The sequence below is a fragment of the Leptodactylus fuscus genome, chromosome 11 (assembly GCF_031893055.1).
Source record: "Leptodactylus fuscus isolate aLepFus1 chromosome 11, aLepFus1.hap2, whole genome shotgun sequence".
In the NCBI taxonomy this organism is placed as follows: Eukaryota; Metazoa; Chordata; class Amphibia; order Anura; family Leptodactylidae; genus Leptodactylus; species Leptodactylus fuscus.
Window position 1 is genome coordinate 73938172 of NC_134275.1, and position 16952 is coordinate 73955123.

The window sequence follows — 16952 nt, forward strand, 5'->3', positions numbered from 1 at the left end:
ATGGAATAAGCCACCAACATAATAACACGATTTAATGGTGACATCTATATTCTATAATAGGATCTAATTATGGGAACGGAAACCTGCAGAACGGAGACCGGGTGCAGATGTGAACGAGCCCTTATATTAGCTATTTCTAGAAGAACATAAGATAACTCAGAAATGATGTATCGTAGTAATATTATACCAATGCAAAAGGAGTTACCGACTTCTGTATTCAGGTATTTTTCAGATTTAATGTGTACCTCTAATTATAAAACAACTAAATGAATAGTACAGGCGAATAAGGAAACTTTGTAATTGTCTTACTTAGGAAATAGGTTTCCTTCTCCATTTTGATATATTAGTCTAAGGAGAGGGGAGGGGGGAGGAGACTGCTGGAAAGCATGCACAATTATCTGAAGCTGCCACACTGTGAATTGGGGAGCCTTTTTAGCCCTGCTATATAAGTGCACAAAATGAGGGAATAAACCAAATAACAGCCTTACGTATAGCACTCTATGGAGAGGGAAGGAGGAGGCTGAGTACAAGATTTGTATTGAATGTAAATGAAGAGTCTGATTAAAGATAAGGGGGAGGAGAGAATCCTAATAAGTGGAGAAGGAAACACATTTCTTTAATAAGATATATTACAAAGTGGCTTGGGTTCCTGAGTCTTTCAGGTACAGTATGAACCACACTTTAAATTGGCTTAAAACATAATATAGAACACTCTAAGGGTTCCTAGGAATATGTCTATCTAATTTCTTAATTAATTAATTAATAGGTCTATAAGGTAAACACAAACGATGTCAGTGTGAAAGTGATATTATTATACTCTGAGGTCTCTCCAGACACCAGAGTATTATAAGGGGAGGCCCAGAGGAGGTGTAAAAACCTCTTTTGGGTCTCCTTGCAATGTCCAGGACTCTCCTGGTGATGTCTAATGCTCCTCTTTGACTTCATTAGCTTTAAGTCACCAATGCGGCCTATGATTGGCCAACCAGAGGTCACATGACGCCACTTGGCATGCCCAATATGGAATATTCGGGTCGATCCAGGCTCGGTATTAACTGATTCGCCCATCTCTAATAGGCACATATTTAGGAAAAGTTGCTTTAGAATCGGAGTTACATTATTCCTCTTTCTTGGGATGGGCATGATAGGAAAAGAACTCAAAGTTCTAATTATCTTCTAATAAAATAATATGTCTGATCAGAGAATCTGCAATATGTGGCACAGCAGTTAGTTACATAGACGGGATTTTACCTGTAACTACCCTGTATTCTCCAGGCACAAGGAAGCAGTGGGCTGCAGTTACTATCCACTTCTCATTTACAATGGATCCACCACAAAATCCTTCACCATTTTTGTTGACAATGTGAATCTAAAAAATAGAAATTATAAAGATAAGTAAAACAAATCTATATCTGGAAGAGGTTGATCTAAAAAGGCTGCTATCAGGCACTAAGTTGGTTTGCTTTGCATATGGTTGCATGGTTGTACATGATCACATGCTACAATATATTGAGTTATATTCGTACCAATAGTGTATATACCCATTGCAAGAAACATGTTCATGTTCACTGATATATAGGTCTCCAAATAACACAGGCTCCTACTGTTTCTATATGGAATTATGTTGTAGGGAACGAGACAGCCGATCTGTACAATCCAGAAAAGAGCCGAATTAGCATATTATGTGCTGAAGCTAACAACACTGATAGCTCAGGAATGGCGGGGGCTACAGAAAAAAATCCAACTGCATCAGAATCAGTGGGGCAGAGCCTATCGAAGGATGGAAATGATTGGAGTTGGTCATTTTTACTCTTTTTGTCTAACTTTACCCCACCTATTAGTTTGGTTTGTTTTTGACAAAGATGCTGTAAAATTAGGATGCATTTTTTGATACACTGTACTGTAGGTAACAAACAACCCACCCTTTCCTGGTAACCCAAACTGCTAAGGCCTAAGTTGTAAAAAGCATTTAAGGCTGGGGCCCCACGTTGCAAAGATACATTGTTTTGGCTCCCCTGGTGGAAACACAGCGGCACAAAACACAACGTATTACAATGGATGAGAGTCTAGCTAATCCCCTGCACACATTACAGAAAAAAATCTGTATTGGAAATAATACGATTTCTAAAACCATCGATGCGTTACTTCTGCGGTCTTTTCCGTAGCACTTTTTGGCTGCGGATCGTCACATGGGGCTCCGGTCTAAAGCACATAATGTGACGCGAGCATGTACACAACTTTTCTTATACATTTTTCCATTTTCATTCTTCATAATTGTTTTATTGTAATGTCGGATTTAGAATACCCCAGTGGATGCAATAAGAGGACGCGATGAGATTCTACCTTCTTTTCTGTTGTATTTAAGCGATTCATGGTGTGATAATTGCTGTGGATTTTCGCTACCAGTTGATTCCCTTGGAGACTAGATAGTGATTAAAGCTACCGAGTCTTCATTAATACAGTAAACTTACCCACAGGGTTTTAGGAGATGAATTTGGGGAACTCGCTCCAGATCCACCAGAAATTATTTTACAGGATGAGAATGTTTAATATGTAGAATAGCGCAGCAGCTGAAGATTTGTCATGTCGATGACTTTCCCTTACAAATCAGGTTGGGATTAGAGATGTGCGAACAGTAAATTGTTCAAGATTTGATATTCGTTTCGAGGAGCCCCTCAGTATTCGACTACTCGAATCGAATATCAAACCCTATTATAGTCTATGGGGGGAAAATGCTCGTTTCAGGGGTAGGCAACATTCGATCAAATTACACTTACCAAGTCCACGAGTGAGGGTCGGGCTGGATCCTCCGAGAAGTCTTCTCCGTGCAGCGTCCCCGCGGCATCTTCCGGCTCTGAATTCACTCTGCCAGGCATCGGGCCTAGGCAGAGCCGACTGTGCATGTCCGTACTACAAGCCTGGCAGAGTGAATGAAGAGCCGGAAGACGCCGCGGGGAAGCTGCACGGAGAAGACTTCTAAAGGTAGGAGCAGAACCAGCGTTTATTGGCCGACTGTATAGCATTCGGCCAATCAATGCTGGTTCTGCAACGAACTTTTCCATTCGAATAGCGAGTGGTACTCGATCGAGTATTTCGAATACTGTAGTATTCGATCGAATACCTACTCAATCGAATACTACTCGCTCATCTCTGGTTGTGATCCTTTAAAGTGAACAAAAGGAGGGCTATATCTGTGGATTGTATGAGCATCTGACTACTGAGACCCCCAAGATCACGTGAATGGAGGTGCTGAGCCCCCATTACTGCGGCAATGGAAAACAGAAGTGATCAGGAATATATGCTACAGTTCCATTTAAAGAGGACCTTTCACCACCTGGGGCACATATGGTTTTATATACCAATATAAAGCCGACAGTGCGATGAATTCAGCGCACTATCAGCTTTCCCGTTCTGTGTCCCCGGTGAAGAGCTATCGGTGCCGGTACCATAGCTCTTCACTGTCAGAAGGGCATTTCTGTCAGTCAGTCAGCAACGCCCTTCCTCACAGTAGCGCCGTACCAAAGAACAGGAAAGACGAATTCAGCGCACTGTTGGCTTTCTAGCGGTATATTAAACCACATGTGCCCCAGGTGATGAAAGGTCCTCTTTAATGTATATGCAAATGTCAGCGATCGCTGCACACTGTGAGTGGCTATCTCTGTCAGTCCCTGAACACTTAGGCCGGGTTCACACGGAGTATTGTGGCTCGTCATTTGGTACGTAGACGCCGCGGGATCTTATGCGGGCCATATACGCTCCCATGGTTTTCAATGGGAGCCGGTCCGGTCCGCTGCAAAATCACGGCCGCAAAATAGCTCCGCGTGTACGGTACCATCTCCCATTGAAAACAATGGGAGCGTATACGGCCCGCATGTTGCGCTGTGAAACCTAATAATAGTGAATGTGATCCTGTAGAAATCCAGCAGGTTCAGATTTTTGTCAATTGCCATGTTGTAATTGTAGTAATGTAAGCACATTGATTGTCACTAGGTGTGATGTAGTAATACAGTATTACAATGTTATATCACAAAACTACAAGTCGCCATGTGGTCCTAGCCTAGTACTGTACAATCTAGAAATGTATGTGAAGAATAGCTATGTGCAGACCGCTGCTAAGTTACCCATTATTGAACGGAAATCAAAGCATTCTTGCTGCGACACCGGGTGTAAAATCATGTCTTTGATACTGGATGTAATGAATAAAAAAAATCCTTTTCAACTATAAAGCCTGATGCTAAACCAGAGCCAAGAGTAAGTTGCTGGAAATGATGGGAAATATTATGAGATTTTATGTCTCATCCAATTAGAGCCATCAGAGAAAAATGCGCCATTATCTACAAGATAATAAAATAGTATAATTGTACGCATGGAAAATGAAGGCAACGTACTATAACAAAAAGATCAATATGCATAAAAATAGCAGCACGAGAAGAACAGATAAGAAGAGAGGATAATGTCAGCGAATGTACAAACCTGAAAATGGCAGAAAGCGGCTCTAAAAAAAGATTCATTGCAGTACAGGAGAAAATAGCAACCGAGGACTTAGATAGAATTCCATAATCTATTATATAACAAGTGTAATATTATCTATCTATCTCCTATCTATCTATCTATCTATCTATCTATCTATCTATCTATCTCTTATCTATCTATCTATCTATCTATCTATCTATCTATCTATGTATCTATCTATCTATCTCCTATCTATCTATCTATCTATCTATCTATCTATCTCCTATCTATCTATCTATCTATGTATCTATCTATCTCCTATCTATCTATCTATCTATCTATCTATCTATCTATCTATCTATCTATCTCCTATCTATCTATCTATCTATCTATCTATCTATCTATCTCATATCTATCTCTTATCTATCTATCTATCTATCTATCTATCATCTATCATCTATCTATCTCATATCTATCTATCTCATATCTATCTATCTATCTATCTATCTATCTATCTCATATCTATCTATCTCATATCTATCTATCTATCTATCTATCTATCTATCTCATATCTATCTATCTATCTATCTCATTATCTATCTATCTATCTATCTATCTATCTATCTATCTATCTATCTATCTATCTCATATCTATCTATCTCATATCTATCTATCTATCTATCTATCTATCTATCTATCTATCTCATATCTATCTATCTCATATCTATCTATCTCATATCTATCTATCATCTATCTATCTATCTCATATCTATCTATCTCATATCTATCTATCTATCTATCTATCTATCTATCATCTATCTATCTATCTATCTATCTCATATCTATCTATCTCATATCTATCTATCTCATATCTATCTATCTATCTATCATCTATCTATCTATCTATCTATCTATCTATCTCATATCTATCTATCTCATATCTATCTATCTATCTATCTATCTATCTATCCTATCTCTCATATCTATAAATAAATAAATAAATAAATAAATAAATAAATAAGGACATCGACTTCTCCTTTCTGGTAGATTCACGTCTGGACATGGCTCAAAAAACTGCAGCAGGTGCTGAAAAAGACTGTGTGTGAAGGAGCCCTTGGAGTGGATTGTTGTGCCCCAGAAATAGAGAGCGATCCCGTCCTTCAGGTGGTTTCACACTCAGACTTTGTGGAACAATTTCAATTTAGTTATTGAGCCGAAGCCAGAAGTTGATTGAAAAGGAATAAAGAGAAGAAAGACTTCACCTTCCTGTTGGGTCGGCATCTGGCTTTGGTTCAAAACGCAGCAGAAGAGACTGAAAAAGACTGCGTGTGTTAATGGGAGTCTACATCTAACAAGATCACTCGTAAACCTCTTAGGGTCCATTCACACAGAGGAAATGGTGAGGAATTTGGTGAGGAATTTCAGCACTAAAAAAAAAAGCCTCCCATTGACTTCAATGGTTTCCTTTCCCAACTCACCGCTGCGTCATCAGTCGCATCATCAGCCGGCAGATTTTACTGTGCATGCCAGCTCGACCATTTTCCTGTGGCCGAACAGCAGCTCTTGTAAGAGGCCACGGGAAAATGGACGAATGGACCTGCGCTGTCTGCTCTGCCAGATGATGATGCAGCGGTGAGACAGCGGCAGAAGAAGACACTGGAGCGTCTTCGGTGAGCACAGGGGGCGCCCTATGTGCTTTCTGAAGACTCATTTGCACAAGGAAGAAATAAGTAAATTCTCAGGAACGGCGGCGTGGATAACAAAAAGAGAGGTAGGAGAAGAATAGTCTTTATAAAGACTATTCCAAAGTGGTCTTTGTAGAAAAAAAATCCATATGCAAATGAGCAGTTTGGTGCACTACGGGTGTGACTGCACCTGATTTTACCCATGGTCACCCTCCAGTGATGTCTCTTCATATAAAGACTGACAGGTCCTAATGTCTGTTAAACATTGCAAAAACTGGTGCTCCAGAAGACTTGGCCACACCCCAAGTGCACCGAACAGGTTGCTGTAAGAAAGATATGTTCACTATTTCACTAACCAGCCCTACAACAGCATATAAGGGGTGCAGAAGAGATTTCGGGGGTGGCAGACTCCCTTTAAAGTCAATGACCTGTTGTTTAAATCACATTTTTATGTTAAACATATTGATATTATTTTTCCAAATTAAAAAAAAAAAAAAAAATCCTAAAAACCTTGCAGTTCCAACTTTGGCCACTAAGCCTAAAATACGGTACTCTGTGACCCCCTCTTTCCTTTAGAAGGACCATAGACATAATGATGTGGCGCAGACCCCATACACTTGTATGGGACAGTTCTTAACCTTGGCAGAGGTTGATATATAGAGAGGGGAGGAGATAAGCTATGAAATCCTCTATTGTGCCATATATATATACAGTCCTATGAAAAAGTTTGGGCACCCCTATTAATCTTAATCATTTTTTGTTCTAAATATTTTGGTGTTTGCAACAGCCATTTCAGTTTGATATATCTAATAACTGATGGACACAGTAATATTTCAGGATTGAAATGAGGTTTATTGTACTAACAGAAAATGTGCAATATGCATTAAACCAAAATTTGACCAGTGCAAAAGTATGGGCACCCTTATCATTTTATTGATTTGAATTCCCCTAACTACTTTTTACTGACTTACTGAAGCACAAAATTGGTTTTGTAACCTCAGTGAGCTTTGAACTTCATAGCCAGATGTATCCAATCATAAGAAAAGGTATTTAAGGTGGCCAATTGCAAGTTGATCTCCTATTTGAATCTCCTCTGAAGAGTGGCATCATGAGCTACTCAAAACAACTCTCAAATGATCTGAAAACAAAGATTGTTCAACATAGTTGTTCAGGGGAAGGATACAAAAAGTTGTCTCAGAGATTTAACCTGTCAGTTTCCACTGTGAGGAACATAGTAAGGAAATGGAAGAGCACAGGGACAGTTCTTGTTAAGCCCAGAAGTGGCAGGCCAAGAAAAATATCAGAAAGGCAGAGAAGAAGAATGGTGAGAACAGTCAAGGACAATCCACAGACCACCTCCAAAGAGCTGCAGCATCATCTTGCTGCAGATGGTGTCACTGTGCATCGGTCAACTATACAGCGCACTTTGCACAAATAGAAGCTGTATGGGAGAGTGATGAGAAAGAAGCCGTTTCTGCACGTACGCCACAAATAGAGTTGCCTGAGGTATGATAAAGCACATTTGGACAAGGCAGCTTCATTTTGGAAACAAAAATTGAGTTGTTTGGTTATAAAAAAAGGCGTTATGCATGGCGTCCAAAAAGAAACAGCATTCCAAGAAAAACACATGCTACCCACTGTAAAATTTGGTGGAGGTTCCATCATGCTTTGGGGCTGTGTGGCCAATGCCGGCATCGGGAATCTTGTTAAAGTTGAGGGTCGCATGGATTCCACTCAGTATCAGCAGATTCTTGAGAATAATGTTCAAGAATCAGTGACGAAGTTGAAGTTACGCCGGGGATGGATATTTCAGCAAGACAATGATCCAAAACACCGCTCCAAATCCTCAGGCATTCATGCCGAGGAACAATTACAATGTTCTGGAATGGCCATCCCAGTCCCCAGACCTGAATATCATTGAACATCTGTGGGATGATTGGAAGCGGGCTGTCCATGCTCGGCGACCATCTAACTTAACTGAACTTGAATTGTTTGTCCAAAATACCTTTATCCAGGATCCAGGAACTGATTAAAAGCTACAGGAAGCGACTAGAGGCTGTTATCTTTGCAAAAGGAGGATGTACTAAATATTAATGTCACTTTTCTGTTGAGGTGCCCATACTTTTGCACCGGTCAAATTTAGGTTTAATGCATATTGCACATTTTCTGTTAGTACAATAAACCTCATTTCAATCCTGAAATATTACTGTGTCCATCAGTTATTAGATATATCAAACTGAAATGGCTGTTGCAAATACCAAAATATTTAGAACTAAAAATGATTAAGATTAATAGGGGTGCCCAAACTTTTTCATAGGACTGTATATATATATATATATATATATATATATATATATATATATATATATATATATATATATATATATATATATACACACGATACATGATATAAATATTGACTATCAATGTGCTGATAAGTGGGGGTCTACTACAAAGAAATCTACACAAAACAGGAATTCTCAGCATATTATATGACCTAGTGGGCAAAGTCAGAACTGCAGGATTTTTAGGATTTTTCTAAATATTGATAATGATATGGAAACATTTTACAAAACATCACCAAAAATTATTTTAAAATATATGTAACGTATGACTTGATTTAGATAATAAACCATTTTATAGTGATGCATTTCCTTTAAGAAAGTTCCCTCTTTGGGATTGTGGGAAATACAAACCTTAGCGTATATAAGGCGTCCTAAAACTGAATTCCGATTTGACTTGTGGGAAGCAGGAATGGCGCCAGCTGCTACACTGTGTCATATGTACAGCTCTGATATTTCTGCCAGATTGTGGATACTATGAGAGTTCTGCAAATACATCGCATACAGATCTTCCGCAGCCATAATGTTTTGCTGTCAAATTAGGGAAAGTGTGATGATAAAAAACGCAATATTTCCCTTACACAGCGGACAACAAATGACTAAACTTCAGTGGAAGATGTGGAAATAATGATGAATAAAGTCTCAATGATTCGAACTAAAACACAAACTGTCATGTATTATGAGAAAACAGTCACTGGATGAAGCTGAAGATGTCGCTACTCCCCCATACTGTGCTACACAGGTTCCGGGGCTGAAGATTTCTAATCAAGAAAAAAGACAACGATTACGTATTCTGATGAGACTGGACTAGCCTCAGGGAAAGGGGGAGATGGGATTTGGGAAGCATGGAGGTGAATAACTCATTAGAAGTTTTACAACTAAGGGTGTGTTCACACGGAGCAACGTGCCGTGTGATGTGGCACGTATACGGCGTGTGAGACTTTGCACGCCGTATACGCTCCCATTGAAATCAATGGGAGTTCGGATCGTATACACCATGTTATTTTGCGGCCGCAAAATCATGGCCGCAAAATAACGCGGCGTATACGATCCTGGCTCCCATTGAAATCAATGGGAGCGTTTACAGCGCGCAAAGTCTCACAAATTTGGTAAACTTTCCCAGAAGACATAACAGGACCCACAAGCACCACATGACATCATTTTTGCATTGCACATAATATATGGCGGTAAGTTATGTAACATCTAGAAGCTACATGTAATATTATGATCTATTGGTGCAGTGTAGACATTCACCCACCAGAGGGCAGTACAAGTTTCCTATTTCCTCAGTCTGCAGAGAATAGAATTCACTGATCTGTATACTTTAATGTATCAACATCAGACAGATCCCGTCCAGCTATTCAATGTTCTGAGCTAAATGGACGATGATGTCTTTTTCAGGACAAACTGACCTTTCTTCCCTTTCCTTCCTACTTTGCACATTTTTTCGCATTATTACTACATTTTTTGCAAAGCTGTTATTTTACAAGGAATACATATAACCGATGTGTTTTAGAGTTACACAGAGATATATTATGATATTGTCATATAACAAGAATGCAGCCGAAGTGAAGGTATTGTCTGAACTTAAAAAAGGTGCAGGACACAGCAACAACCACTAGGGGCATAAACTATGGCAGCCTGAACTAAATTACTTGAAAAATGAGAAGTCTGTCCGACTTATCCAATAGCAGTTCTCCATGAAAAGAGTCTGAAAGATTGTTACTTTAAAGGGAAATGTCACCAGAAAGTGACCTGGTATTACAGCTCAGTTACACCAACCAATACCAGATACGGCTCACAAACATGAGTAGTGATGGCTTATTTTAGGTAAAGCATTGTCACAGTAGGGGTTTATCAAAATGTTTAGCTGTACTTTGCAGCCTGTATATCACATCTATGTCAGAAGTAACAGGACACCCGGATGTGTGAAGGAGTTGTACAGACTTCACAGCAGCAAACTGGTAGACAGTTGTTAAACCTGTTACTATTACTATTAAAACTACATAGGCAGAGGCTATGCAGCCATAAATAGCATGGTGAAATATGTCACATTGAAGATACATCTCATACTCAGCCAATGGATGGCAGAATGAAAGGGGTTTTCATAAAACATCTTTTATGTCTATGTGTATAGAGTCCTAGAAGATTCCGAGACAATGTAGCAAAGTAGCATCACATGTAAATAAAGAGTGAGAAGTGAAGCCGAGATGGGATCTGTGCTATCAGTATCCATAGGTAATCTTATTTTATATTCAGCAATTACATACTGTGCCTGTCGTCTGTTGCATGAAATTCCAACCTATTGATCATAATTTGCCGCATTAAGCAATGCAAAGAAAATAAAATGACAATAGCTTATACTTCAACATTTTGTTGGTAAAATATAGCCTGCAGACGAGTACTATCCCCAATTACTGCCCACTTTTTTGTCCAGACAGCGGAGGGATATTGGTGCCAAAACTAATGGCACTGATATCTCCGGTACCAAGGGAGGGGGCATACTGGCAAAGCTGAATTCAGCACACGTCAGCTTTCTAGAGGTATACAATACAACAGATGTCAGAGGTCATAAAAGGTCCCTTATGATATGAATCTGGTGTTTTAGTTAATTATTATTAACCCTGTAGTGTTTTTTGTGACTCTTCACATCATGAAATGTGGTCAAAATAGTTGGCCACTGTGTTCTGTAGCTTAAGTCATTTATCGGCTTTGCTGTATAGACTGAGGCAATCTGAGTCATCTCACTATATGAGACTGGGCGAGTCAATGACAATTGGCCTGGACCTCCCGTCACTGTACTGCTGCTGAAGGTCAGTAAGGATGGGACAGTGTAGTGTTAGTGTTGTGCTCCTTAGACAATATTGATATTAGATGCTTATCTTGTTTATATTGCGGTCTATGGTGTTTCTTTGCTGTTTTGTTCTCCTGAGCTTGAGCCTAGTTTGCTTCTTATATTCTGCTTTCTGCTATTCTCTATGCTCTGATCACTTTACTGATCTTTGGCTATGACTACTGAAAGGATTCCAGTTTTGCTGCCGATCTGGTACCAAATTCACATGTTACTGACTCACCTTGTCTGACCACATTTCTCTTGGCCAGCATCTTCCATAGAAAGTTAGTCGCACCTTGGTATTTCCCTTGCAACAGAGTCTAAACCCCCTCACAGGTGTCTAGGATACATACTGCACATACGTACAGGCGATCATGTTGAAATAATATATTACTGTACCTGCCATGGAAATTCCCCCTTTAGGCTGTCTGTCCCACCAACAATCCTCACGTTAGGGTTGACTGTCTGAGGCACAATGTCATCTGAAGCGTTATTTGGTTGTAGGTTTCCCGTGGCGTTCTGGCGTACAGTAGAGTTGAAGTTATAGTCTTCGAAATCAATGATGGAGCGGGTGACATCTTTTGGTAGCGCCTCTGGTGCAGTAACCTTTCCACATGGATATCGTACTATGGAAACAAACCAAGGAACTCATAAGTAAATGCTGCAGAAAGACCTAAACCCTTTCATTGGTTCTTATGTGTAACTGGATCATGTCTACATGTGTCCGATGCCGACGTCAGTGGACATGTTATTATTTGTTGGTTGAGAACTGGTGGCTAATCTGTTCTAACACTGAAGAATATTCATCAAGACTAGTGTGTTATTGCATAGGTGAGAACAGGTAGCTAACCTGCACCCAGGCGCTGGAGTGAATGGTGCTTAAAGAGGACCTGTGACCCAGTCTGATCCCAATGTATACATCATCTGATGGCGTTTTCTTTATCCAAATCTGATCAGTAATTCCAAAGCTATAAGCCCTTTTAGTGTTGATACAAATAAGGGTTTGCTATCCAAGTGGATGGTTACGCAATGGTATCTCTGGGTGTATATAATGCAGTGTTACCGCCCACTTGACTAGTAGACTAATTTGTTTACACATTAAAGGGATTTATATTGTTGGAAACAATCTCTTTCTATGGATCAAATTGACACTATAAATCCAATGTTAGGACACTATCAAAACGTCACTCAATGTATTGGAGAATAAACTAATTTCGTCCAGGATCCCTATTTGGGAATCAGCGCACTTGTTATGGCAACTGTTTCGCAGTGTAGTATAGTGTGGTGTATCAGGGGATCACACTGTCAGCGGGTCAGTAAGAGGAGCAGTGGGCTTACTTTGCTCTTTTGACCCCCATGATTATTTTCTGTGTGATTTCCCATCCATCCCATAGATCAATAACCTTGGAGCTAAACTGATATTTTTGGAACAGAAGAATAGATTTGGGTAAACAAATCACCAAATTGTTCAGGGTGACAGCGCCGATCAGATGATTAGGGTGACAGCAGTGATCAGCGTGACAGCGCCGATCAAATGATCAGGGTGACAAAGCCAATCAGATGATTAGGGTGACAAAGCCGATCAGATGATCAGGTGACAGCGCCAATCAAACGATCACAGTGGCAGCTGTGATCAGGGTGACAGCGCCGATCAGATGATTAGGGTGACAGCGCCGATCAGGTGATCAGGGTGACAGTGCCGATCAGATGATTAGGGTGACAGCGCCGATCAGATGATTAGGGTGACAGCGCCGATCAGGTGATCAGGGTGACAGTGCCGATCAGATGATTAGGGTGACAGCGCCGATCAGATGATCAGGTGACAGCGCCAATCAAACGATCACAGTGGCAGCTGTGATCAGGGTGACAGCGCCGATCAGATGATTAGGGTGACAGCGCCGATCAGGTGATCAGGGTGACAGTGCCGATCAGATGATTAGGGTGACAGCGCCGATCAGATGATTAGGGTGACAGCGCCGATCAGGTGATCAGGGTGACAGTGCCGATCAGATGATTAGGGTGACAGCGCCGATCAGGTGATCAGGGTGACAGTGCCGATCAGGTGATTTATGTCACTGGGCTTCTCAGACCTGGTGACAGGTTCTATTTACACTAGTCCAAATTCCTGTTTGTTGGATGGGTTGTATCAGAATGACGTCCATGGATGGTTTATTACACCAATATGAAGCTATTGCCTCTATTCCCTTAGTCTTCCTCCATTACTGTATACTATATATTCTTCAACACAACTGGCATAGAAAATATCAAAATCTGCTTATTACCTGCCTCCTCGCATGACTTGCCATCTTCTCCCAACTTGTAGCCACTTGCACAGGAACAGATAACCTTTTTAACTGGGTCGTCTCTGCACATTTGGTGGCATCCCCCATTGTTAATGGTACAAGTAATAGGCAATTCTGAAATACAAGGGAAACAAGTCATCTTACATGTATGCATAATATAGCGAGATGGCGAGTTCCAGATTCCAAAGTATTTCTATTGACTATTTAAACTTATAGTTGAGGGGAACCAAACAACAGATTTTGGGGCACCAAATCACTTGCATGTCTTTATGTAATGGTGGTTTAGCCTATGGCCCCACGTTGCAGAAAAGTTGCTTTTTTTGCTGCAGATTTTGTTGTGGTTTTTTGAGCTAAAACCAGGAGTGGAAAAGTATAAGAGCTTCCTTATATTTCCAAATCCTTTTCAAGTCACTCTTGACTTTGACTTGTCTATGTAGAGTCTGTCTGCCCTGTTGGTATTGAGATAAATCTCCATGTCTGGTGAACACGCTATTAAGGGTACGGCTAAAACTCGGCAAATACTTCATATTAGTAAGGTAACGGGACTATAGAAGCAACAGATCCCAAAAGTGTGTTAACCCCCGCCGCCCTGCTATTTCTGCTTAGTCAGACTAATAACAAGCATCTCATCAGCCGCTAATTACCAGACTATGTAAAGCCGTATAGTGTAACCGCAGATGTTCGGCCAGAAGTCGCTAACCGATGAAGTGATGTGAGATTGTATGTACAGATAAATAGTGTAATGTATGGGGATAATGAGAAGCCATCTGGAGGCCTCCCATCATCGACCAGGTGGTCTTAAATAGAATATCATCTACTAAAATCTATTTATTGACTTCTTTCGTAAAGTGATCACCATGTAAGTTAAGAGAAGATAAACTACTAGATATGTGCGTGGTGAAGAATATACAGCGTGGGGAGTGGGTGGTGGACACTGAATAATAAGACTTATATCTAGCTGCTATTAATATTAGGACTGAACATACTGTAACAAAATGTTAATTCTTTCCCTCTGGTCCCTCAAATGCAACTCCCTATGATGTTCTGTATACTATGGGATCCTAAATGGCAAAATAGCCAATGTTACATTACTGTGATGGAGAAATGGCCAAAGCAACACCCGATGACTTCACCTCCTTCTGTAATGGGTAAGCAGTAAGCAGGCTGCGGGATCCCCCAGTGTTACACCAACGACCCAAAGTGAATGAGGTCTCACATATATCATCATTACATTCACACATCAAAAATTTCTTTTGTTTCCAATAACTTATCCTCGGTGCATTATTTATTATTATTACATTTTGGTCTATCTCTCTGGTTTGACCACTGGCTTCAGAGGTGTAACTTGAACCTCCCCTCAAGGTCTAGGGCCCTGTAAAGACTACTGCCACAGGACCCCCTATAGCCACACTCCCACCTGGCTTGGATTATGAAACATTGTCTCTGGTTGTTCTGCTTCTAAAGGAAGATTCACATCTGCGCCCCGGTCTCCGCTTTCAGGTTTCCATCTTCTGCCTAAGAAACTGGACAGGAGACAGAAACCGGCAGTCACTTTTTAAACCCATCCATTTGAACTGGTTTGCAAAGTGTCCGCCCGTGAGCATCTTCTGGTCTCTGCGTCGAATCCATTTTTTTTTAACCGGACACAAAGTCAGACATGCAGGACTTTGTATCTGGTTGAAAAAAAACCTGTTTCGACATGGAAACCACAAACCGCTCACAGGTGGACACTGTCTGCCGGGTTTCTGTCTCCTGTTGGCAGAAGATGGAAACCTACAAAGCGGAGACCGGGCGCAGGTGTGACCTGCCTTTACTTACAGCTCCTTCTGACTACTTTGTTTCCAACACTGCTGCTGTGTCACACTCATAATCTGTATCAAAACTTTGCCTTGGGGTTTCTAGTACAGAACCGGAGGATCCCTTAGGCTGTGCCCTTTACTTTAACCAGTGATAGACAGATTGCTGCCTTTAGGTGCCACTATTAAGGTAATGTATGTATACCTATCAACTTCCTAGAATGTTACAGTCCAATAGTATATGGATAACACCTTTGAAACTTGCATTTGAGGAACCAGAGTGAAAGAATAAACAGGACTGGAAACGCCAGCGTCTAACCCATTGTGATGTGGAATACCAGTATGGTGGATGAGATTTATCAATACCTCACCCACATGCTGCCTTTAATCCGCAGCATGTCACCTTATGTTGCAGGTTTCTCACTGTGTCTTTAAATGCTTGAAGGCATTGGGATACCCATAGCGATTACAGAGGGAAGAACTCGACAATAGTCACTGCATTTTGGGCAGATTTTGAGGTGGAGGCTTTCAGCTAATTCCAATGTGGACATACAGTATATCCATCAATGCAGAGTGGTAATGCACACTGATCATAGGGTAGATACATTCATTTCTACGTTTTCAATAACCTCTATTAATGGACAGGTTCACCTTCCTCATGGTGTTCAGACCTTTCTCTGTGCAAAATGAGCTCCAAGCTCTCCGAAAGGCAACACAATTATACAATTACATCATGTGCATTATGGTAATGACAGTATTTGCTTGTAAACACAGGTGGGTGATACAGACCAAGTTCACAGTTCTTTCCTCTGTATCCTTGCTGGCACCAGCACACGTAGGCGCTCACATCGTCTTTACATATACCCCCGTGTAAACAAGGATTGGATATGCACTGATCTCCATCTAGAAGAAAGTCACAATAATAATAAGCGAGTGCATTAAAATGAGAGGGCATAGGAGTATGGGCTCACTGACCCTGAATATAAATTACAGTATTGTAAGATACTAAAACACAAAGGGCCAACTTATAAAGACTGGTACGTAGAAATCTACGACTGAAGTGAGATATGCCAAAATTATTAGGAGGTATGCGTCTCATCATTTTGCAACAACCCATGTGGTTCATGTGCCAGAATCTCAAATCTACGCCATTAATAATAATAAATAATAATAATAATAATAATAATAATAATAATAATACATTTTATTTATATGGCGCCAACATGTTCCGCAGCATTTTACAATTTGTAGGGTTCAAGTACAGACAAAGAGATACATTATAAAGAAATAGTCACTTCACACAATGGGACTGAGGGCCCTGCTCACAAGAGCTTACAATCTATGAGGTAGAGGGGGTGACACAAGAGGTAGCAGGGGCGGCATTGCTTATACAGGGGTCAGACAATTTTGTAATAGAGGTGACTGTCATTACACAAACATTAAACTGTATGAGCTGTCACCAGTCATGTCCTTTAATGTGAAGATGGTGCCTGGACATATAAAGTTAGCCTGAAACAGCATCATATCATGTGGGGTAATGTGGG

General features: G+C 40.6%; 1 protein-coding gene across 1 annotated transcript in view; it reads right to left on the reverse strand.

The window, feature by feature from the left end:
* The window catches only part of F9 (coagulation factor IX), a 31460-nt gene that overhangs the window by 649 nt on the left and 13859 nt on the right, over positions 1-16952 (reverse strand). Inside the window, exons 4-7 of the mRNA XM_075259700.1 lie at positions 16198-16311; positions 13592-13726; positions 11709-11935; positions 1249-1366 (exon numbers count right to left, since the gene is read on the reverse strand). Coding sequence (XP_075115801.1) covers positions 1249-1366; positions 11709-11935; positions 13592-13726; positions 16198-16311 — 594 coding nt within the window. The remainder of the gene's footprint in view (positions 1-1248; positions 1367-11708; positions 11936-13591; positions 13727-16197; positions 16312-16952) is intronic.